Here is a 25,301-nt window from a genome sequence, read left to right as displayed (position 1 = left end):
AATGAAACCTGATCCATTTCTAGTGCCAATGAAATCAACTGAGCATATATCTGGTTTATGTTATCACCATAAAAGCCTGGGGTCATGTGTTTTGTTTTGTAGATAGAAACACCGGCAGTTCATCCAACCATCACACTACTCTGTCATTGCCAGTCAGACTTCTACTGAAATTCAAGATTTGACTCTGTTAAAACCAGAATCCTGTTACTAGCAGCCAGTGTACAATTTTGTTAAACGTCTGGGAAAAAGTAGGGAATAGCAAAATTTTTCTACTCTAATAGTTTAGGATTTTTAGAAAATGTTGAAAGAACGGAAATATCCTCCGAGGATATCCCAGAAGTACACAGTTGATAGGAATATGAGGGGGAAAAAATAAAGGCAAAATAATTAAAAATTTTAAAAATGATGACTCTTTCATTTAACAAACATGTTGGCCACTTACTAGGCACGATATGGTATGTTCTGGGGAACAGACGATGAAGAAGATACGGCCTCTGCCTGAATGAAGCTCATTTTATGAAAGAAACACATCCTTGCACCATAATTATAATGTATAATAAATGTTATGTAAAGGTGTGCATAGCATAAGTTTTTGTGGTTGTAAAAGGTCATGTAAACAAGAGAAAATTGCTTTTGTTCTCAGGAAAGGCTTTGTGGGAGAAAGGGCTAACTGAGTGGACCCCTGCGTGAACAGGAGTGAGAGTGTATTCCAGGCAGGTGGAGCAGCACAGCAAAGGCCCAGAGGCAGGGGGGAGAGAGTATTCCAGGTAGGCAGAGCAGCACAGCAAAGGCCCAGAGGCAAGGGGGAGAGAGTATTCCAGGTAGGCAGAGCAGCACAGCAAAAGCCCAGAGGCAAGGGGGCATGGCCTTTGATTTAAGAGACCAGAACGCAGTTCCTTCTAGATGAAAGGCAGGATGTGGCGATGATCAGCATCACTAGAAGGCTAGTGCAATAGTCCAGGCTAAAGTTGATGGTGGCTGGGCCATGCAAGGAGCTAGGCAAGTGGGGAAGAAGTAGATACATTCAACACACGTTTTAGACGTATAATTTTGGGAGTTGAAAATGGATGGGATAGGAGGAGTGAAGATGGGAAAGAGAGCTTACTGAGTTTACCAGGATGAAAAGATTTGCAGAAGGATATTATGAGTTTGGGAATGAGACTAGAAATAAAGAGTTCGATTTTCACCATTATGAGTTTGTGCTGCCTGGGACTTAGCTAAGGAAAACTGCTCGCGGGGTCGTTAGATACACAGGTCTGGAGCTAAGAGAGGTGGTTTGCAGGAAATAGGGATTTGGGAATTATCAACACAGGGTTGACGTTTGATGCGGGGGATGGATGTGGTTACGCAGGCCTTAGTGATAGTAAAGTAGACCTCGGATGAACTCTGAGGAATACCAACATTTAGAAGTTAGTTTGGGAAAAAGTCCAAGATGAGCAATTAGAAGAAGCAGCCAGTTAAGAGAGGAGGAAAAATCAAGAGTCTTTATTCAACAAATTAAACAAACAAACAAAAGAAGTGAAACCGCATCAAATAACTACTACAACTTGAGAACTTGTTATTTTTCCACTATACTATACTGTGTATATTTTTTCCTTTCAGAAAATTACATTAAGAAAAGGGGCTGGGCATGGTGGCTCATGCCTGTAATCCCAGCACTTTGGGAGGCCAAGGTGGGTGAATCGCTTGAACTCAGGAGTCCAAGACCAGCCTGGGCAACATGGTGAGACCCCATCTCTACAAAAAATACAAAAATTAGCTGGGCATGGTGGTGCGTGCCTGTAGTCCCAGTTACTCTGAGGGCTGAAGTAGGAGGATCGCTTGAGCCTGGAAGGTCAAGGCTGCTTTGAGCTGTGATTGTGCCGCTGCAAGACAGAATAAAACCCCGTCTCAAAAAAAAAAAAAAAAAAAAAAAAAAGAAGAAAGAAGAAGAAGAAGAAGGAGTATTATAGTTTTGTATTTAAGCTTTTCGGAACTTAAATACCAGACAGCCCCCAAAGCATAATGAAGCTACATGTCCCAGTACCCATAAGCCAAGAAATGAGAACAAAGTTACTGAAGGTGCCAGATGGGACCAGGGAAGAAAGTTAAGGAGGGGAAAGGAATAGGATATGGTGATCTGTGATCATGGCCCCCGATACACAGGCCTGGCAACAGGAATGACAGCTAATGTTCACTGGGCTTTTACAACATGCCTGACTCTGCCCTAAGTGTCTCATGTAAGATAGTGAGGTTGCCCAAGTCACATGGCTCACTGCTGATAAAAGTCAGGCAGCCTGACTTCAGTGCTGTTCTTCATTCTGTTTCGCCACAAACATCGTACATTCCCGGTAAATACTTATTGACTAGATCGAAGGCAGCATTTTAGCCGTGGGCAGTCACCAGGGATAGTCAGGATTTATGGGCTGCATGTTTAGAATCAAGTACTTAAGGGCAGCACTGGCTACTGAACAGTGCTTGGGCTTTGAGGCTCGGCTTGGCTTCAGTGGTAAAGGGCTCAGTATTTCCCAGCTTCATGTTTTTCATGTGAAGAATGGATACAAATTATCTCCTGGATTCATTAAGCTTTAAGCTGGGGTTCCATGGAGGAATAGGAGTTTTCCAAGTAGGGAGAGGGTGGAGAGGGGCAAATATGGGGCAGGTGCTACCGGCAGGGGCATGGTGTGCTCCAGTGCTGTGCACGAAGTGACATTGAGGTTGCTGGAAGGCATCTGATGAGGCTGCAGTGCTGAGAGGGAGGGGAGAGTGGCTTGAACTGAGGTCAGAGCCACTCGCCAGAGTAAGATCATGAGGGCCTTACAGCACTAACACTGGAGGCCCTGGATTATGTTTTAGGGCAGTCACTACTAATTTAGTGACTTTGGGCAATGAATTACCTGCCTGAACCTTGGCTTCTTTACCTCTTCAGTTGGGTTGACAGTTGCCACAGTAAGTAGAGCAGGCAAGTATCTAATCTGATGATAGCTTTTCAACAACACTTGGTCATCTATCCATAAATTGCTTTTCAGAAGTAACTATGAGCTTTGGTGTGGTCATCAACCCAGAATAGTTAGAAACAACCAACTTTTCCTCCCAGGCTGACTAGCAGCCTTTCTATTTAATCCTATCTGATTAATATTTAATCCTTAGAATGCCCCAAACTTCTATAACAATCAATCATTTATAAATTTCAGAAAGAATAACATTATTAAAATCAGTAACAGCTGTGATTCCCAGTTTCTCTTGAGCCTCTTTATTGGGCTTTAGAAAAAAGACTTCCGTTTCTCAGAAAGTCTTAGTGATCCATTTATCCGAGACAGCACATGGCCTGACCCCCAGCCTCAGACCTGAGAAGGGATTCTGGGCTCCTTACCTGCTAATGGCAAGTGGAATCTCTTGAGTATTTTTGTTTTGCAACAGATGAGTTGATTCAGGCTTCCTCTGGTTATAAGGAACTATATAAAACAGTGACATAATTTGGTCAGATTGCAAAATAAGAATAATTGAGAACCATTAGAAGCCCCCTGGAACTACTATAATTTTCTCCATGTAATCTCTGATTATTAGGAAGGGGCTCTTGATGGTCAGTGGAAACTATAACTCACGTATTCTACAACTCTTCTGGCTCCTGAGTGTGATTTTTTCTGAGGTTATAAAAATTGCTTTGAATATTTACAAGCTAGAACACATCACTGAACCTCCCAGAAAGACAGAATATTTCATTGGAAGGTATTTAGGGATTATTCTGGACCCATGATTTTGAAAGATTTTTAGTTTCAGTCTCATTCATTCATTCATTTATGGCATTTGACAGATATTTACTGAACAGCCGCTATGGGACAAGTACTCAGCCAGAGTCTGGGAATACAGTGGAGAAAAAGACAGACATGGTTCCTACATGCTAATGAAAGGAAACAGAAAATAAGCATGCAAGTAGGCCAAAAAGAACGTTTCTACTAGGCAGTACCAGTGATATAAAGGAAATAAAGTACTACTTTGGGATACAGAGTGACTATATGTATGGCTAGAAAGACCCTTCTGAGAGATGGCATTTGAGCGGAGATGTTCACAAGAAGAAAGTTAAACAAAAGGACCATTCTGGATGATGGAGGAGATTGGGGTGCCCAGCTGGTCATGGCACTTGTATTCTCGTGTCCTCCTGTGACAGGACAGGTGAGCTCCTAGGGTTCTGATGTAGACCAGCAGTTCCTACCTGGTTCCAACCAGGGATAGAGTTTCTCAATTTTTTCCTTCCTCAGTCATCAAATTTTTAAAAGTTCTGCCGGAGACCATACAATCTGGAGTTATTTAGTAATTACATATGCAATTGATGTTACTGCTTTTTATTTTCTTTTCATTACAGATAGATTTAACCAGCCATCCAGAATTGCCAAGGGCACATCATAATATTATGATATAAAATCTCATAAAACACTCTTCCAGTTGTGACCGTAAGTAATAAAGCTAAGGATGCACACAGGCACCGACATATTTTAATTGTGGTTGTTGCTCTGTACTCTGCCCAAGGTTCATCGCAAACTGGACACCTTTGATTGAAGGACTGTGATTACTTGAAATGTAAGTCAGTGACTGGTCCATTAATCATGCATCCCATAAAATCACTTCATGTCATCAACAGCCACCCAGAGTATCTGCCCCTCTTGAGCTGAACAATGCCACATTGTTGTGTTAATAATCATTGTTGTGTTGCCTGTTGAAACAATACCTGAACTACCTGAACATTTTAGTTAGGATATTGAGCTTTGTTGTGGGAAAGGGCATGGTTTCAGTTAGGTTTGTGAATTATTTAGACTTGCCAACAAATTCCTACTCCTCCATCAGGGACCCATGAGGAATCCATAAACCCAAGTTAGGCCTCTCTTCAAGTTTAGCTTTGCCAATGTATAGAGAAGAGCAGACCTGAGACTCATAGAGAAAAAGCTACTTGAGCAAAACCACACAGTGAATTGGTGGCAAGCCTCTGAAATCCGAACCTAATGTTGCTCTGTCGAACTATGCTGTCTCTTGCAAACTCTTTGGTCTGTGATGCAGGCCCTTTGGCTCTGGACATAATTCATCATTCTAGAGGAATGGAGAACAGGATTTCAAAGGTGAATATGAAAATACTTCCTGCTTAGCATCCTGCCATTTAGGATATGAGTGACCCTTGGATTTCATACTTGCACAGCGACACCAACACTGTAGAGGTATGTGCATTTGTGTACTTGTATGTGTGTGTACATAAAACAGGCATGTGTGTGTGCATGGCTAACATCAGAGGCAGAGATACCAAGAGCTTCTTTGGAGCAGTGGACCAGCTATGTCTTTCCAAAGTGGTAGAGGGTGACAGTATAAAGCCTTTTGGTCAGTAACCTATGGTTAAAGAAAGATGTGTGGCCTACCCTGGATTTAAATCACCTGTTTAGACTAGAGGACTCTGGGGTCCTGGGGATGTATGTGTGTGCATGAGGATCACGTCATCATGCACACACATGCATCCCCATCCCAGACTTCTAAACAGTCAATCCTTTTCAGTAACCATGAACACCATAGATCTAGAAACAGAATCCACTCTAACAGTATTAGGGTAAGAAAACAAATGTAAACAATTCACCTTTTTCTGCTTCAAGGACCTGTATTGAATTAAAAACAAATGTTTACTGACATTGATGACAGAGAATTTAATATAATACCCTGTGTGTTTTAGAGCTTTTGGTTGGTAGAATTTTGGTAACATTTTTGTTAGCATAGTTTATATTCTTAAAAAGGCTAAATTCCTCATAAAACTAAACAAAAATCAAACATTTTTAATCTTTGTGTGAAGGAACAGACAAGTCCACAGTCTGCTGATGGGACTACCTATCATTTTGACTCTTTCAGAAAGCAATTTACCATAATTATAAAAAACTTTAGAAATACTCTTATACTTAATAATTTCATTGATGAGACTCTAAGACACGACCTGAAATCTGAGTCATGTTCTATGCACAAAGATGTTTCTTGCATCATTACTTCTACAGAGTTAAATCATTAAAAACAATCTACATGCCCAGATAAGTGAAAGTCGTTAATTTTGGTGCTATACTCACTTACTGGAATATTATAAAGACATTGTAAGTATTTCTGTCGAGAATGAAATAAGATTATAAATATGCATCCATGTTACGTGAAGAGTTTGAAATAAAAACTGGACCCATGATATATTTTTATGTGATATATACCTATGTATATTTGCATGCAGAAAAAAATGATTGGAAGTAATATGATAAAATACTAGTAAAGGTTGTGCTTAAGCGATAAGGCTATGGTTAACTTTTTCTTTATACTTGCTCTGAAATTTTTATTTTTTTAAAAAAGGCTTGGAAATAATCACATTATCCTTTTTAAATGTAGCCATTTATCTTCCCAAACATTTTCTTCCTCTTTCCTTCCTTCCTTCCTTCCTTACGGTGGTAGAATTCTTGATCATCCTTCATTATGAAAATCTTCATGCTTATTGGGCTTGTATATTGGGGCCCTACTCTACCCTTGAAGAAGCAAAAAGCATTACAGTAGGTACAGTGTTTGCTGCAGTATTTATTTAACTGCAAATAACTTTATGAAGTCTAACTATATATTGCATCAGTTGAGGAGGACCTCAGGTATCATTTAGATAAGAACTGCTTTAACCAGGGGGATGAACGAGATCATTGAATGGCCTAGCAGGGTCCGGGAACCTTCTGAAATGAAAAACTAAATTTCTTTTCTCTATAAGTATGTGCATATATATTTTTTTCTTTTTCTGGGGTGAGAAAGGTTTATTATAACTTTCATCAGATTTTCAAAGTGGTATGAGGTCCATGAAATGTTAAAAACAGTTGGTTACAGATGAGGTCCCAAGGGGTCATGCCATTCACCTAGATTCCCGCAGTCATCTGAAGGCTAAACTGACCCTGAGCCCAGCTCTCCTGACTCATATTTGTTTCATAGATAAGAAACTTTTGGCAGCAAATTGCTTAGAGAGGCAATGTATATCTCTTCCGAAGCTAGCCAACAGAGAAGGCTTTTTATTTCAAAGACTTTGGCATTCCCTAGGATTCTGGAAAGAGGACATACATTTCATTATGGACAGAAAATCAAAGAAAATCTATAGGCTAAGTAAAAAGAGTAACGAATCCATTCTAATGAGCGGTTGGAAAGTATCCCTACTGAGTCTCCCCCGGGACTTTGAACCTGGCTGTTCAAAGTGCTCAATCAGAAGCAGCAGTTGCTCTCAGGCTTGTCAAAGGTGAGGGGAAGAAGAGCTGCCAACAGCCTGAGAAGCCCTCCATCTGAGGGAGCAGTTGTTTTGTTTAATTGAGACCAACCAACTTTTTGCTTGAGGGTTCTGAATTTAAAATCAAATGTAGTTAGAAAAGTAGAATGAAATCGCTCATTTTTCTTCTGTAACTTTTTTATTGTTAGAAAATAGTCAAGTTAAATAGTAGTATCTCTTTTATTACCTCTCTCCCTCTTTCTTTTTCCTTTTTTCCTTTCCTTTCTCCTCCCTCCTTCCTTCCCTTTTCCTTCCTCCCTTTCTTTCACCCTCTCTGCCCCCTCCTTTCGTTCCTTCCTTCCATATTCTGTTTAGTTATTTTAGTTCAGAGGTATTTCTGTATTTTTTTAAGGCAGAGAGACATGGCTGTGGGGAAGACACCTAGCTTGGGATTGCCAGGACTGGCTCTATTTCCTGCCAGCTATAAGAACTGGCCAAGTTTGCCACCTCTCTGGGGTTTCATTTTTCTCTTAGGGCTTTGTGAGTACAAAATGAAACGAGTCTTTCCTTTTTCTGAAAGCTATAAAATGCCATGTGAATCTGAGTGGGGACAGGTAGCACATAAAAGATTCCAGTCCACAAGACAGGAGTCAAGCAGGCACTGAGTGCAGGCACAAGCAGTTTGCCCTGATGGGCTTTTGTCATGAAGAAATGGTCTTGAATCTCAGCCTAAACAAACAATGGGGAAATGTCTTGGCCAAAGATAAGGAGCAAGAATGTGTTTTTCCATTAGACCTTCTTGTTCTTTAGACGATATCAACTTCTAGCAGAATGCCAACTAAAGTTGAAAAGAAAACAAACCATCCTGCACACTTCCTGCCATCTAAGGCTGACTCCCAGTCCCCTAATTCCTTTTTGCTTGTTTGTGATTGGAGGGCTTACCATCCTCTCAGACTGACCAGTGGGTTATGATTTGAGGTCATTGTGAGTAGCAGCCAACTACCACTTTAGATACCCAAGCCTGCCTTACAGGAAGAAGCGGGTGGAGTCCTGGATTCAGGCACCTTGGATGTGTGGGTTTCCCCAGCAGCTGAGCATCACCCCAGCCTGCTCCTTCCTGGAGACACTAAGGAAGTACAACCGCTCCCAGAATAGCATGAGCCTGGGGAAGTCCTCAATGGAACCAGAACTGTTCTTCTCATCAAGTAGTTATGTATGTTATCTTTCTTGACATGATTGTCTTGTGGGTTAGGGAGATTAGGGGTAGTAAATGTCTTGTTTGAGTGACAAACTAGAAATGTGAGTTTTTGATTTAAACATTCTCATAAAACCAACAAATGAGAACGAAAGCAAGGAAAGAAATTTACGTCTACGATCTAGATGAGAGCATTGGTCAAATACAAAGACAAGAACAAAATTCCTTCGAGTCCAGTGGGAGTGAGTTGAGGTCACTTGTGCTGTTGGATAGTCTTTCCATCAGTCATGGCGACCCCACTATCCTCCCAGTGAACTTCCTCTTTGGGCAGTGAAGGGAGTCAATCCCCTTGGAAGGCTCTACTACAGCTCTCTTGCAAAAGACTTTCATGCCATGTATTGAGCCTCTACTGGTCACTGGCGATTTATGCACTTGCTTTGACTTTATCACATCCACTTTGCACAGAAATGTACCCATCCCTATTTCATGGCTGAGGAAACAGACACTGGGGTGATTGGGAGTATTTTCTGAAGTTCGCCAAGCAAGTAGGTGGCACAGCAGGATTTCAACCAGGTCTTGTGCAACGCTGACTCTCATGTTCCTTCTACTTTGCATTCCTGTCTTTCTTATGAAGGACAAACAGCAAAGTGCAATACGATTTCTAACACTTTATTCCTGTAACGCTAGAGACTGGAAGTGATCAGTAGATACTGTATATCTTCCATGTGGAACTCGGCACCTCGAACCCTGAATGACCATGGTGGCCAAATAGGATCTTGGTTTAAAATCTGGAGCTAAACTTATTTTACTTTGGCTTTCTCATCTTTAAAATCGAGATACTAATGCGTTTTGAGCATAGCTATTGTGAGAATTAAGTGTAATAAAGTGTCTGAAGCAAATAGAATCTTGGCTATTGCAGACTCTTAATGCTTCAAAATTCCCTTCTTTGCTTCCAAGGATAAAATTACTACTTACCTCACTTAAGTCCCTTAAGCTTATCTGACTGCAAGAAAAAGAAATACGATGTTACATAAAACACAGTTCATAATGACTGAGATAAAATCATTCTGAGCCTTACAAACCTTTGATTACATTTTCATTGCCAAATTAACAGCCCATAGTCCAGTGTGATGTTTATCACTGTTCCATAAAACTAAAGCCAGGTTATTTTTCTCATAATTTTCTATGGAAAAGACAAAGTTAAGAGCCAAAATAAAAGGTGGTAATAGAAAGGGCATGAATAAACTTGCATCTCATTTTAGGAGAAATTAAAAAACATCATCGTTTCTCCTGACATTTGATTTCCTAAGTCAAGTTTCATTAGCACAGTCAGACCTGTTATTAACTTGGTTTTCAAGCTCTTAGTTTTTTACTTTGAGGGAACATAAAGGGTTTTCAATATGAAGCTGTCAGGTGCAGTGGGATCCCAGGAAAGCAAGTGTAAGAGAAAGAATGCTGATAAAGAGCAGAGACAGGAAAAAGACATGAAATTGAATGGTAGAGAAAAAATTCCAACATGGAATTGAATAATGTGAATTTTGGAAAGGTCTCAGGATAAACTCCAAGCTTTTCATTCTATCGGCAAGTCAGTTAATTTCTCCAAACCTCATTTTTTAAAAATCTGCAAAATGGCAGCAAGAGTACTCATGAGTGTTAATGTGAGAATTGCTAGAAATAAAAGTAACAATGTTGGGGCCTGCTGCGGTGGCTCACACCTGTGATCCCAGCACTTTGGGAGGTCGAGGCAGGCGGATCACTGAGCTCAGAAGTTCGAGACCAGTCTGGCCAACATGGTGAAACCCTCTCTCTACTAAAAATACAAAAATTAGCTGGGTGGTGGCACAAGCCTGTAGTCCCAGCTACTCGGGAGGCTGAGGCAGGAGAGTAGCTTGAGCCCTGGAGGTGGAGAGGTTGCTGTGAGCCGAGATTGTCCACCGCACTGCAGCCTGGGTGACAGAGTGAGATGCTATCTCAATAAATAAATAAATAAATAACAATGTTGGGCATTCACTGTGCATTGCTGTCAGAACGTGGTCAATGGTGAAGAAACTGTGAAGGGAGTGGAGTGAGGGTATACATTCCAACTCCTCAGCTCTGTTAGTGAAAACACCAGATCTGAGGAATACGGGAATATTAAGTGTGCTGATCACAGTTGAAAGCTATTGACCTAGAGTTTCAGGAGTCAGGCTGTATCAGGTAGGATGATCCCAGAAACATACAGTGCTCAGATGCTAAATCCTGGCCTCAGATCTGCAATAGGCAACTATACTGAGGTTCCACAGCCTGAGCCTCTGACATCTTACACCCTCCCTCCCCCTTTTAGTTAGAAACCTGAGAAGACAAAGAGATTTGAATAGAGGTAATGAAGTAGAACAAACAGCCAGAGTATTAATTATTTTGGGGTTAAAATGTGGCTAATCTCAGTATTAATGTTTAAGAAGCCAACGTATTAAGGATACCAACAGATTGGCTGTATGGCGTCAATTTGAAATGTAAATTTGAAGTTAGTTAGAAGAGTCAAGGTGTGTTTGTTTCCATTTTAAAGAGTTTGAACTTTTAAGAGAAATTAATTTTTTTTAAATTTATACATTTACTGGATTTACAGAAATTGTTAAAGTTTGTTGGCTAGCATTTAAACCTACCCTGTAAACATTAGAAGTACTTAAAAATCAAGTAAATTAAATGCATGAAGATATTTCAAATATTTAAGTAGATTTAACTGAGTTTGTAACAGTTTTACTAAGATTCTTTAACCCATCTCACTCGAGTTGGTTGAACATTTGTTGAAGAATAAGCAGAGTGTCTTTCTGTTTGGATAAAATCACTAGATTTATAAATAGAGTAATACACTTTATAGATTGAAATCTGAAAACGGTTTCAGGAAAACTAGGGCTCGGAATGTGCAGCTTTAATAAATGGAATTTTAACTGAGAACCCAAGTGATTGTAAGAAGGCATTTCTGTGCAAACAAGAGTTTCTAACTCTTCGAGAGTTTTGAACACATGTTTGTGCAAGTTCTGTCCAGTGAAGATGGCCAAAAAAACCACATCATTATTTTTTCCACAATTTTTTCCTATGCATAAGAGGTCCTCATTACAAATATATTACCTTTTACTATAAATACAGGCCTTCCTGAGACTCCCTTAGTTTATGGCTTAGTTTTAAATGAATTGAATTTTATTCTTGCTCTATCATCTGTGGGTTCTGTCACCCTGGATAAATTAAATTTTCTCTCTGAAGCTTAGTTTTCCCACATGTAAAACTGATAAATCCAGACAGTAGTGAAGAGAATTGTTGAAGGTTCTAATGAAAGAATGTGATGTGGAAGCTATTTGGAATGAGATAACACTCTACATTTGCAGAACATTTTAATATTCACGTTTGCTTTTTAGTCTGAGATAATTACGGATTCCCATGCCGTTGTAAGAAATAATACAGAGAGTTTCTATGTACCCTACACCCAGTTTCCCCCAATGGCAACAACTTGGAAAACAGTAATAATAATGAAGTTTGTACTTTAAAATCAATAGTTTCCATTCATAAATACAAATTTGTATATCTCCATAACCATACATTCTATTTTACGAGATCATGGTTTCTTGATGTCTATAAAGATTTTTTTGTTTTCACTTCCTAAATCATCAGAGCATATATTTTTGCAATAGAGATTGCATGAATTGATGTGATGCCAGCATTGCTGGTTGTAAAGGGAAAGCTGGCTGGGTGCGTTGACTCACACCTGTAAGCCTAGCACTTTGAGAGGCCAAGGCAGCCAGAATGCCTGAGGCTAGGAGTTTGACCAGCCTGGACGGGAGTCTCAGTGAGGCCCCTATCTCTACTTAAAAAAGAAAGAAAAAGAAAATGGAAAGCCACAGTTAGGCAAGGGGGTGTTTTGTTTCTTAAAGATTGGGTCCTTCATTTAAATTATATTTTGGCCAAACCCTGCACCTTGGGCCATTGAGTGGACTGAAGCTTAAAGAACTTATGAGACAATGAACTCTCAATTTCTTCATTTTTATTAGTAAATTGGAGATAGTAATATCGATTTTTTCACAGTGCTGTTTTAAGACTAAATGAATTAACACATATAAGACTTCAAACTGGGCTTGTGTATAGTTACAACTCAGAAAATGTTGTTGATTACTCTTGCTGTTACTCAGGATGATTTTATTTGGTGCATGGACAATGATATTAAAACTGCAATTGATCCATCGTAGAAAAGTTATTCCCTGTTTAATTGTCTTTCAGATTATGTCAAGGAGAAAGGCTCAATGCAGTGGTGAGTAGATATGAAACACCCTTCTAATATTTGCTTACTTTCCCTTTTATCAGAGGGAAAATTCCCCATAGCTCAAAGTTTTGGCTTGAAGCTATCTGTATTGAAATTATTTATGATAATTATGTCTTTCTTTTAAGTAAATTTATTTAAGTTGAAAAAATGAGCAGAGCAGAAAAATCGTTAAGTACATGGACAGTGTAAAAATCATAATGATGGACGATAAGCGGTTGAGAACGCCCAACCAACATTCTCCAGACTTCAAAGTTCTCTTCTGGTTTTGAGTTGTCAATGAATGAACTGGGGTGACGTGTTCCTTTGCTGAATGGCTTCAATTCAGTAATTGTTTTGTGAAACCAAGGCTTAGCTTTCAAAAAGAGAATAGCAGAGCTGGCAGAGACAAATGGGGCCTGAAACACAGTAGCTGGAACCGCAGCGACCATCCAGGGTGAGCACAGCCTGCTGCAAAGGACTGTAGCTGTCTAACTGCCTGTCATTGATAAAGTTGATTGCCAGATGTAAATCCTGGCCTCTGCCTTAGGGAAGGCAATGCATCTCACTCACAGTGCCTTACCAACAGCTGGCAGAGAGGGGGCAGGCACTCTGCTGCATGGTTCGGCTGCAGAAGCTCTGATTGCCAAAGTTCCGTCTGTTTTCAGAGCAATATCCTTATGTGGTTGATTACATGGGACTTGGGCATCACTAATGATGATATTACTACCCATGTGGGCCCTGCTAAAAAATGAATTTGAAAGCACATCTCTTACTTTCAGAAGCAAAGCTGTCACATTTATCGTGGTATCCCCAGTGTCTTCTATGGGGCTGTGCAGGTTTTTCCCCCCCAATAGTCAAATGGCAACCGTGATTTTGAGTTACCTAACTTCTTTGAAGCTTGGTGACCTTAGGTGCCCAATGAGCAGTGAAGTACTATTTTTCTGAGCATGTATGCCATCCACTGGACTAGGCACTTTACTCTTTCGAGGCTTAGGAAACCATACTTTACAAGACTGGTGGAAAAATGCAATAAGAGAAAATGTAATTACTCTCTTGAGCTATTTTGGTGAAGAGATCCAGCGCAATTCTCATCACATCTAAAAATGATTAAATAAATGCAAACTATAACTACAGGAAGCCCAGAGATATCAAATGCAACTTCTAAAGATGTCAACATCACCAAGACGGTGACCCAATAGACTAGTGCGATTTGGGCCCACAGAGGGGTGCATTTGGCAGTCGAGTGAGCATTATGTGAGACTCCGGAAACTCAGGCACAGATAAGGCTTGTACACCTTCAAAGCTTTTGTGGTGGATGTATTCCTAGAACCTGGTTCCCTCTGGGTTCTTAGCCCTGTCTACCTATTAGCTTTACCTGGGGGAGCCTTAAAAATTCTGATGCCCAGGTCCCACTTCGGAGCAATTAAAGTAGATACCGGACATAGTGCTTTAAAATAAGCTTTCTAATTATTTTAAGTGTAAAGCCAGGATGAGAACCACTGTACTATAAAACACAGCCTCTGTTTCTAGAAAAGTATAGGGTTATGGATGCTGGTTACCTAATTCTGCTAAGAACTTATGGGAGAAGCTGGGTTTCTCCTTCTTTCCTTCCTTCCTTTCTTCCTTCCTTCCTCCCTCCCTCCCTCCCTCCCTCCTCCCTTCTTCCCTCCATTCCTCCCTCCCTCCCTCCTTCTTTCTTTTTTCTCTTTCTTGCTTACTTGCTTTCTCTTTCTTTTCTTTTTTTCTTCTTTTCCTGTGCTGTGACAGATATTATCCTAGGCACTTTACAGGAATGGCATACCTTTTCATCATCACTTTATCACATGAGGACGGTTATTCTTTTCTTATAAATAAGAAGAGCAAAACTCAGAGTTGTTAAAGAGCTTTTCTGAAATCATACAGCCAAAAGTGGCTCATCTGGGATCCAAACTCATTGCTACTGGGTCCCACGGTACTGTTCTTTCCAGCACGAGGAAACAGAAAGAAGATAAAATTCTCTTTTCTCCATATTGAACAACCTCATCATCTTCAATATTTTATTTTAGTTTTTATTTACTTGAGACAGAGTCTCCCTCTGTTGACCTCTGTCGCTGGAGTGCAGTGGTGCGATCTTGGCTCACTGCAACCTTTGTCTCCTGGGTTAAAATGATTCTCATGCCTCAGTCTCCAGAACAGCTGGGATTACAGACATGCTCCACCACGCCCAGCTACTTTCTGTATCTTTGTAGAGATGGGGTTTCGCCATGTTGGCCAGACTGATGTTGAACTCCTTGCCACGTGTGATCTACCTGCCTCGGTCTCCCAAAGTGTTAGGATTACAGGCGTGAGCCACTGCGCGCAGTCTCGATATTTTATTGATCCTATTTTCTGTCTCCTTCTCTGAGGTTTGATCTGCCCTTTACATATTAGACTATTTCACCAGGAGTTTTAGGAATGCAGCATTTTACATTTCCAATTCTGATGACACAGCATCATGGCTTTGATGGTCTATTATTATTGTTGCCTCCCGGTTTCTCACTCTTTGAAAATGGAAATCAAAGCACAGCAAATCTGCTTACTCCTAGTCTGGTTAAGTTCCTTTGAAAGCTGCAGAAGGAAATTTATATTTACCCAACATCTACCATATTTCAGGCACTGTGCCAGGTTATATGGGTACTGAAATGAGTCAGTTCCTCTTCCACCCCTTCGTGGGGTGGAAGAAACAGACTTGTTAACTTGTTATATTATATGGAGTAACATAGGTACCAATGGAGAAGGGCCAAGGTAATAAAAGTGTAATAAATGCTGGTTAAAAATAGGTACCGGTCAGGCATTGTTAAGCACTTTATAGGAATCAGCTCATTTAATTTTCACCTTAGCCTATGAGGTAGGTAGTTGATATTATTTGTATTTTACTGCAGAGGAAAACCTTGGGCTTAGAAAAGGTTAGTTTAGTACTTTGCTAGAAAAGCTAAGGCAAAGTTTTCAACCTTTGCAATATAAACCTTTTAAGGTTATTCTCTGTTGTGGGGCGGTCCTGAGCACCACAGGATTTTAGCAGCATCCCTGGCCTCCACTCTCTAGAAGCCAGTAACATCCCTTATTCAAGATGTTGCAACCAAAAGTATCTCCAAACATTGCTAACTGTCCACTGGGGAGAGGAAGGATAAAGTCACCCCTAATTCAGAATCACTTCCCCAGATCCACCATTCATGAGAAGTAGAATCTAAATTTCAACCTTGACATACTTTGGACCTGTGTCCCCACCCAAATCTCACGTTGAAGTATAATCCTCATTTTTGGAGACGGGGCCTGGTGGGAGGTGATTGGATCACGGGGACAGACCCTTCGTGAATGATTTAGCATCATCCCCTCAGTGCTGTTCTCATGATAGTGTGTTATCACAAGATCTGGTTTAAAGGAGTGTAGGCTGGGTGCAGTGGCTCACGCCTGTAATCCAGCACTTTGGGAGGCCGAGGCGGGCAGATCATGAGGTCAAGAGATTAGGACCATCCTGGCCAACATGGTGAAACCCCATCTCTACTAAAAATACAAAAATTAGCTGGGTGTGGTGGCACATGTCTATAGTCCCAGCTACTCAGGAGACTGAGGCAGGAGAATTGCTTGAACCTGGGAGGCTGGGAGGCGGAGGTGGCAGTGAGCAGAAATCCCACCACTGCATTCCAGCCTGGTGACAGAGTGAGATTCCGTCTCAAAAAAAAAAAAAAAAAAAAAAAGTAGCACCTCTCCCTCACTCTCTTGCTCCTGCGCCTGCCATGTAAGACAAGCCTGTTTCCCTTTCACCTTCTGCCATGATTGTAAGTTTCCCGAGGCCTCCCCAGAAGCTGAGCAGATGCCAGAATCATGCTTCCTGCACAGCCTATGGAATTGTAAGCCAATTAATCCTCTTTTCATTATACATTACCAAGTCTGAGGTATTTCTTTATAGCAATGTGAGAACTAATACAAACCCAGACGATTTGAATTTAGACTTGAGAGCCTCTATCCCTTCCCATAGTGCCATGACAGTTGAAAGGGGAACAGAAAAGAGGGCGTTCCTTGGGAGAGACAACAAGGAGGGTGTTTCTTGGAAGACTTATGCTTGTGTGGGGTTGTAGGAGGGGAAAAGTTGAAGAGATATTCACCACAGAAGGCAGAATGACATTTTAGGCTATTTAATGTTCCCCATTAGAATCAGTGATGAATGGATTTCCCATAGAAGCTCAAAATGAGCCTGAGAGCCTGAGTTTCTGTATTCATGAGAAATGCTTCCTCACTAAATAATGCCTGTGCTCCAAACTGCTGATGCAAGCTTGAAGAAGAATGAAAAATAAGAAAGCATCCTTCATTCTATGCAAAAACAAGAAGAAAATGCTAATCTCTTTTCTGACTTTCAAAATAAGGTAATTTTGGAAATTTAAACTCTTTTGGGAAAATAAAATAGGTTCATTCGAGTTTGTCACATTTTGTGATTAGCGTCAGCTGCCAAATGTACCACACGTTTGGGAACAAGGAGCCATCATCAGTATTTAATACCAGAGGGTTGGTTTTATAATATTTATTTTTCATAAAGGCAATAATGTTTTTGATAAAAGAGTTTTCAAGCATGGCTATATTTCTCCAGCCTGGGTGATGGGAAGCTGGGGGCCAATATTGGTCCTGAAATAGTCTGGATCCCCTTTCAGTTCTTACATAAAATATGCTGATTTGGTTCTGGCATTTGACATTTTCTTTATTAACTAATTCAGGCCACAAATGAGCAATTCTTTCAATAACTCATTTTGTTACAGGGAAGTTGTATTTCCTGCAAAGAATCAAAACATAGGTTTCTAGGACTATTTTCCTCTAGTATAACTGGTTCCTCCCTGACATGGTTAGGCTTTGTTTACCCACTCAAAGCTCATCTTTAATTGTAATCTGCAGGTGCTAAGGCAGAGACCAGGTGGGAGGTGATTGGACTATGGGTGGTTTCCCCTGTGCTGCTCTCATGATAGTGCATGAGTTCTCATGAGATCTGATAATTTTATAAGAGGTTCTTCCTCATTTGCTCTGGACACAGGTTCTCTCACCTGCTGCCATGTAAGATATGCCTGCTTCCCCTTCCACCATCCACCATGATTGTAAGTTTCCTGAGGCTTCTCCAGCCGTGTGAAACTGTGGGTCAATTAAACCTCTTTTCTTCTTTTCTTTTTTTTTTTTTTTTTTGAGATGGAGTCTCACCGTGTTGCCCAGGCTGGAGTGCAGTGACATGATCTTGGCTAACTGCAACCTCTGCCACCCAGGTTCCAACGATTCTCCTGCCTCAGCCTCCTGAGTAGCTGGGATTACAGGCGCCTGCCTCTATACCTGGCTAATTTTTTTTGTATTTTTAGTAGAGATGGGGTTTCACCATTTTGGTCAGGCTAGTCTTTGACTCCTGACCTCGTGATCCACCTGTCTCCACCTCCCAAAGTGCTGGGATTACAGGTGTGAGCCACCGACCAATACACTCCCCACCCGTTAGGGAGTCTGCTCTGACAGGTACTTTAGTTTCCTTTGTTCCCGTTGTTCCCCTCCCCCATACCCACACGCACGCTGGTCATTTCACCATTAATGATAAATCTCTCACCTGGGCTGTCCCTGGACTTCTGGAAAGGTGTGTCTCTGAGAGAAAGATGGCTTGCTGCTCTCTGGTTCAGGGGGCAAGGGCTGGTACTTCTTCGGAAGTGTGATCAGAGGCCTGTGTGGAGAGTCAGAGTAGGGGCCTGAGAAGGTTTGCTGCATCAGCGATGCCTCAGGCCCTGAATCCACACTGCTCTGCCCTCAGTGTCCCCAGCTTTGGGTTGCAAATGCCAGTTTTGGGATGCTAACTTCGGAGAAGCCTGGTCAGGTCTGGCACTGTTTTATAAAGGGCCTGATATAATTTTCTACAGGGAGTCACATGCTGGTCCTAGTACACCTGTTTTGGCTTTAGGAGGCCTGTGGAGAAAATGATAACAGCCTTCCATTCATCCTAGACTGGGAGACCTGAGTTCTTAGAACTACCCAAAGAAATACAAAATTGTGTCCAGGATTGGTGGCTCACGCCTGTAATCCTAGCACTTTGGGAGGCTGAGGTGGGTGAATCACCTGAGGTCAGGAGCTCAAGACGAGCCTGGCTAACATGGTTAAACCCCGTTTCTACTAAAAATACAAAAATTAGCCAGGCATGCTGGCATGCACCTGTCATCTTAGCTACTTGGGAGGCTGAGGCAGGAGAATCACTTGAGCCCAGTAAGTGAAAGTTGCAGTGAGCTGAGGTCATGCCACTGCACTCAGCCTGGGCAACAGAGCCAGACTCTGCCTCCAAATATATATATATAAATGTTTGAAAGTCAGTGAACGCCTCACTCACTCATTTTATTCGCTCATTCACTCATTTGTTCATAAAGTGTATCCAGTACTTTAGTGGATGCTGGAGATACAGAGAGGAAAAAGATAAAGTTTTTAGTTCAAGCTGCTTCCCTCTAGGAGAGAAGAGAGAGGTCAAGAAATGATTGCCAGAGAGTGTAATGCATGCTATGGCGGAGATGCTCATGGGTCCCAAATAGAGCAAGAGTGGCCAGTCACTCAGAGCCTCTGCAGCTGTCTGTTGCTCCTTTCTCCATAGATATGTATACATGTAATAGTATTTGTGTATGTATCACATATATATCACGTAAATATATACTTATATATTGTAAGTTCCTTGAGGGCATATTCCATTTTCATATGAATCTAAGCCTACCAGAAGTATACCCAGCATATCATCCAGCAGATTTGTGTACTGAAATAATGAAGAGGAACAGAAAGAAACAAGGGAGGAATACGTTCATCAGGAAATAATGAGTGAAGGTATATTGAATAGATAACTTTGAATAAATGTTTAAACGGATGAATGAAGGCCTGGTTAATCCTGCTCATTGAACATCTCATATTAGTTTTTCTGTCTCTCTACATCCATCTCTCACTCTGAAATCATATTAGGTTTTCAATGTCAAATGTTTGTGTTTCTCTTTTTCGGATGCTGGCACAAATTATTTCAGTGTACAGGGAAACAAAATGCTATTTTAAAGTGTCTTACCGAGGAGGTGGTAAAGGAATCTGAAAAAGAAAGGAGAAACCTAAATTAAGTTTATCGTTCTGTGAGCAGGGCCACTGGTTAACGGTTTTTTGGTTTACAAGTAGAAATGACAAATTGTGACCAGACTTATAGGACATATTTTTCAAGAGCTACCCGAGCTTTTGCATTGTCTATATTGCTATGCTTCTAAAGTACATAATGAATAACAAATGCATTTTAATGATTTCTCCTACCTTGTTCTTCCTTAAAGATGTGTCTCCTAAAATATAAGCGGGAATGCCAGTGAATTTATGGAAAATGTCATCAAGCATTGATTTTATACATGCTTACAGGAAAATCATTTTTATTTATAATAATATTGATGATAATGTCAGTTAATATTTGTTGAGATCTTATGAGATACCCAGAATAATAATAAACACTTTAGTGATGTGGCCTTATTAAATCCTCACCCTTGTTCTGTTAACGAAGAAACTGACACATAGATAGGTTAAATATCTCACCTATACTCACCCAGGGAGTAAATGGTAGAATGAAGATTTCATTGCATGTGGTATGACTCTTCAAAATAGAATAATTTCTGAGGACCCTCAGAATCCAACTTCTTTATTTTATGGATGAAAACACTGAGGACAAACTAGGTGAGATAATTTCTCAAGGCCAATTAACCCTAGAAAAAGCCCAAGTAGAGCCTGAAACAGATTTGTCTGACCTCTAGGTAGTTTTATTTCTGTAAGTCGACTCAATATAATTATTGAGCTTCTATTCTGAGCTAAACACGGTACCAGGCACTGGGGTAGAAAGACAAATTCAATCCTTCCTGTCAAGGTGCTCCTAGCTGGGGTGTTCACAGGCCAAGCTTCTGGCTCTGGGGATGTGACCGTGAAGACGACTGGTAGGGTTTATACCTTAGTGGGTAGACCTGCACTGAAGGCATCACGAACTGATGAGGATTTCAAGTAGAGAAGACAAAGTATTCAATGAATATGTGGGAGACTTAAGTTAGTCTGGGTTGTCAGAAGAAGGCTTCTTGGAAAAGCAATGTTTGATTATCTCTAAAAATGGGCGTGGTATAATAAATGCTATTTGATCGGGCTGTTGGGAAATCAGTAAGAAAATGTCTATCTCATGCTATAGGAGACTTAAACCTCCACTGAAAACTGGCTGGGTGACTTCACACTGAGTCCCCTTTGCTCTCCTCACTTGTGAGACAAGGAGGTTGGACTAAATCAGTGATTTTTAACCATGTGCTGAAGAGCCCCCTGCACTTTCCCTGGAAGTCCCGTGGTGCCTGGGTGCAGGGGGACTGGTTACTGGTTTACCACCCCCATGTCATTAAAGGCTTAACTTCAGCCTGCTCTTCACTGTACCTTCTCTTTAGATTCCTCTTGGTGAAAGGTCCAACTGGCACAACGCAACGCAAAGCAGCACAACACAACACAAACTGGTCTGTATAATTTTAATGGCTCTTCTAGGTCTAAGATAATTACTTCAAAGAATAAGAATAAAATTACCATTCTTCCTTTCCGTTTTCAGTTTTGAAAGACACTTTTGCAATAGGTAGCATTAACTTCTTTATGTGAATTCCAAACACTGATTGCACCCGGAAGTAATGTGTGTCTTTGGCATTGTGAAAACACAAAATATGACCCAGGATGTACTTCAACAACAGGAGCAATCTAGTTAACGTGAGATCTTTGACTATTTCAAGGAAATCACAAAAAAGCTTAGGTCACATGATGCTTGCTTAAGGGACAAAATTAGAAAACATAAATTAATTTCCTTTCATTTGATTGCTTATTGGCTTCACCTCCGGAGTTCCCTGGTGGACCATCTTGCTGCCTGGGTTGATGACTTTCCCTGAAAAACTAGATGCTGGCTTTCCAAGAGAACTTTTTCCACTATATCTACTGGGGATCAGTTCAATTCACTGGAAAAAGAATTCAATAAAGAGACTGAGTTCCTGTAGCTTAATAGGAAAATTCCATTTATGGTTTTCAAGAAACCTATCCAGTTTGCTTCAGGGGTTGTGAGTTTCGAATGGGACATCTATCTTCTTTTGTTTCACTGATTTATTATTGAGCACAGAGTATGTGTCAGGCATGGACTCATTTTTAATGTATTTATTGATGTAGGTGTTGGGAAGTATAATACCAACAAATAAAGTTGCTATTCCTATGAAACTTACATTCCAGTGGCAGAAGTTAGGAAATACGTAAACAAAATTATAAATAAACATTCACAAGTGATGACAAGTGCTACCCAGAAAATAAAGCAGACTGGGGGACAGCAGGGCCCGGAGAGTTGGGGCCGGGTATCTGTGGTTAGAAGACTAAACCAGAGGCTTGAGGAAAGCGAGGGAGCATGTCCTGTGGATATCTTGGGAAGGGGATTTCTGGAAGAGGAAACAGCAAGGGCAGAGGTCCTCAGACGGTGTCAGTTCATTTTCTGTTGCTTAAAACAGAATACTTAAAATTCGATGATTTCCTTGAAAGTAGGTTAGTCCAAGAACACACAGGTGCACGTGGTGAGAGCCTTCTTGCTGGTGGGGACTCTGAGGTGTACTAAGACGTGCAGGACGTTACGTGGTGAGGGGCTGACTGTGCTAATGTCCTAGCTCGGGTCCCTCTTCCTGTTCTCATAAAGCCACTGGTCTTCCTTCCATGATAACTCAACACCCATTAATTCATTAATCTGTGAATGGATTAATCTATTTATGAAAACAGAGCCCTCATGATCCAATTGCCTCTTAAATGTCTCACCTCTCAATACTGCCACCTCGGGGCTGAAGTTTCAGCATGCATTTTGGAGGAGACATTGAAACCAGCATTCCACCCCCTGGTTCACCAAAATACAAGCCCTCACATACAAATATATACATTCATCCTTGTAGCCCCAAAGTCTTAACTCATTTCAGTACCAACTCAATAGTCCAAAGTTCAGAGTCTCATCCTTGAGCCTATGAAATCAAAACAAGTTATCTGCTTCCAAGATGCAATCATGGGACAAGTATAAGGTACACATTCCTATTCCAAAAGAGAGAAAGAAGCAAGAAGAAAGGGATATCAGGCCCCACGTGAGACTGAAACCCAAGAGAGAAGACTCTGGGTCTTAAGATTCCAGAATAATTTATTTTTATTCCATGTCTGGCATTCTGTGCACGCTGGAGCAAGGGTTAGGGCCTCTAAACCTTCAGGACACTCCACCACTATAGCTTTGTTGGGCTTAGTCCACCAGTTCTCCCAGATTGGCACTGCACACCAGTAGCTCTACAGCTCAGGGGTCTTGGTGGCAGGCTCACTCCCATTACCCTGGTGGGGATTCTGTGCAGTGACCTTGCTCCCATGGCTCCATTAGGCATTGCCCGGGTGGGGACTCTGCATTAGCTTCAACACCACATATCTGCTTTGTTTTGCTTTAGTGGGGGCTCTCTGCAATGTCTCCACCTGCACCAAGTCTCTGCTTGGGGGCTCAGGCCTTTGATGACATCTTTTGAAATCCGGATGGAGGTTGCTGAGCCTCCACAGCTCTTGATTTCTGCAAGCCTGCAGAATTAGCACCACACAGATAATGCCAAGGTTTATAACTTGTACCTTGCAGAGCTTCAGTACAAGAGTCTCAGCTGGGGTTGCTTCAGCCAGGCAGCCGTGAAGTGCTATGCTGCGGTGTACGGAGCTGAGTCGCAGGGTGGCTGTGGGCAGTAAGCTGGTAGACATACCCCAGTCCTATCCCCTGAAACCTTTCTTCCATCCTAGAACTCTGGGCCTGTGATAAGAGGGCAGCCTTAAGATCTGTGAGACACCACTGGGGTCATTCTTTCATTGCCTTGAGGAATAGCATCTGGCTCCCTTCTATCTCTGTTAATCTCTTTAGCAAATAGTCACTGGGATATACCCACGGTTTTGTCTCCTGAACACTTTTTCTCTGTTTATGTGGCCAGGCTGAGTTTTCCAAATTTATCCACTCTACTTCCCTTTTAATTATAAATTCTGTAAATTATTTCTCTGCTTTCAAATATCAATGTAAGTTGCCAAAATAACCCTGCAGCTCCATATATATATATATTTTTTTTCTTTTTTCTTTTTTTGAGACGCAGTCTTGCTCTGTCACCCAGGCTGGAGTGCAGTGGCATGATCTTGGCTCAATGCAACTCCGCCTCCCACATTCAAGTGATTCTCCTGCCTCAGCCTCCCAAGTAGTTGGGACTACAGGCATGTGCCACAATGCCCAGCTAACTTTTTGTATTTTTAGTAGAGATGGGGTTTCACCATGTTAGCCAGGATGGTCTCAATCTCCTGACCTCATGATACACCCACCTCAGCCTCCAAAAGTGCTGGGATTACAGGCATGAGCCACCGCGCCCAGCCTCCTTCTATATTTTATTTAGAATTTTCTTCTGCCAGATATCCTAGTTTATCACTTTCAAGTTTGGCCTTCCTCAAAACCCTGAGGCATAAAAACAATTCATTCAGGTTCTTTGCCAATTTATAACAAGAATGGCCTTTATTCCAGTTTTCAATATCTTGCTCCTCAGCTCTACCTCAAACCTCATCAGAATGGCCTTTACTGCCTGTATTTCTATCAGTATTCTTGTCGCAACCACTTATCTAATTACCAAGAAGTTCCAAACTTTACTTAGACTTCTTGTCTCCTAAGCTTTCACCAGAATTTAGACTTTTTCTATCCTGCACCTCCAAATTTTTCTACTTCTGCCCATTACCCAGTTTCGAAGCTGCTTCTGCATTTTCAGGTATTCATTATCAGCAACGCTCCCCTTCTTGGTGCCTATTTTCTGTCTTAGTCTGTTTTTTGTTGCTTAAGACAGAATACTGGAAACTAAGCAATGACTTATATGCAAAAGGAATTTATTTCTTGCAGTTGTGGGTGCAACCTGTGAGAACCTTCTTGCAGAGTCCTGAGGCGGTGCAGGGCGTCAGATGGCAAGGGGGCTGTGTATGCTGGCTCAGGTGTCTCTTCTTATAAAGCCACCAGTTCCCCTTCCACAACAATCCATTAATCTATTAACCCATTAATCTATGAATGGATTAATTCATCCGTGAGGGCAGAGCACTCATGATCCAATTACCCCTTTATGCCTCACCTCTCAATACTGCCACATTGGGGATAAAGTTTCAACATGAGATTTGGAGGGGACATTTGAATCATAGCAGGTGGGATGAGCACAAGGGGGTGGTAAGCCCTGAGAGGTGATGGCAGAGGTGGGAGAGTGCCCAGATCACATGGTAAAAACATTGCCTTAACTATGGTGAATCTTTTTTTTTTTTTTTTTTTTTTTTGGAGACGGAGTTTCGCTCTTGTTACCCAGGCTGGAGTGCAATGGCGCTATCTCGGCTCACCGCAACCTCCGCCTCCCGGGTTCAGGCAATTCTCCTGCCTCAGCCTCCTGAGTAGCTGGGATTACAGGCACGCGCCACCATGCCCAGCTAAATTTTGTATCTTTAGTAGAGACGGGGTTTCACCATGTTGACCAGGATGGTCTCGATCTCTTGACCTCGTGGTCCACCCTTCTCGGCCTCCCAAAGTGCTGGGATTACAGGCGTGA

General features: G+C 41.4%; 1 protein-coding gene across 5 annotated transcripts in view; it reads right to left on the bottom strand.

The window, feature by feature from the left end:
- CLNK (cytokine dependent hematopoietic cell linker) overlaps positions 1–25,301 on the bottom strand; it is a 199,433-nt gene that overhangs the window by 36,005 nt on the left and 138,127 nt on the right. For all 5 annotated transcript variants that reach the window (XR_010338534.1, XM_064365714.1, XM_064365712.1 and 2 more), the window contains exons 9-14: positions 19,972–19,997; positions 19,739–19,758; positions 18,266–18,376; positions 9,384–9,411; positions 5,594–5,612; positions 3,353–3,434 (exon numbers count right to left, since the gene is read on the bottom strand). Coding sequence is in view for 4 of the 5 variants with exons in the window: in XM_064365714.1 (XP_064221784.1) it covers positions 3,353–3,434; positions 5,594–5,612; positions 9,384–9,411; positions 18,266–18,376; positions 19,739–19,758; positions 19,972–19,997 (286 nt within the window). In the remaining variant the exon portion in view is untranslated. The remainder of the gene's footprint in view (positions 1–3,352; positions 3,435–5,593; positions 5,613–9,383; positions 9,412–18,265; positions 18,377–19,738; positions 19,759–19,971; positions 19,998–25,301) is intronic.

Source organism: Aotus nancymaae, unplaced genomic scaffold (genome assembly GCF_030222135.1).
Source record: "Aotus nancymaae isolate 86718 unplaced genomic scaffold, 86718_ANA_hifiasm-v0.15.2.pri h1tg000006l, whole genome shotgun sequence".
NCBI lineage: Eukaryota > Metazoa > Chordata > Mammalia > Primates > Aotidae > Aotus > Aotus nancymaae.
This window is presented reverse-complemented; position numbering and strand designations above follow the sequence as displayed.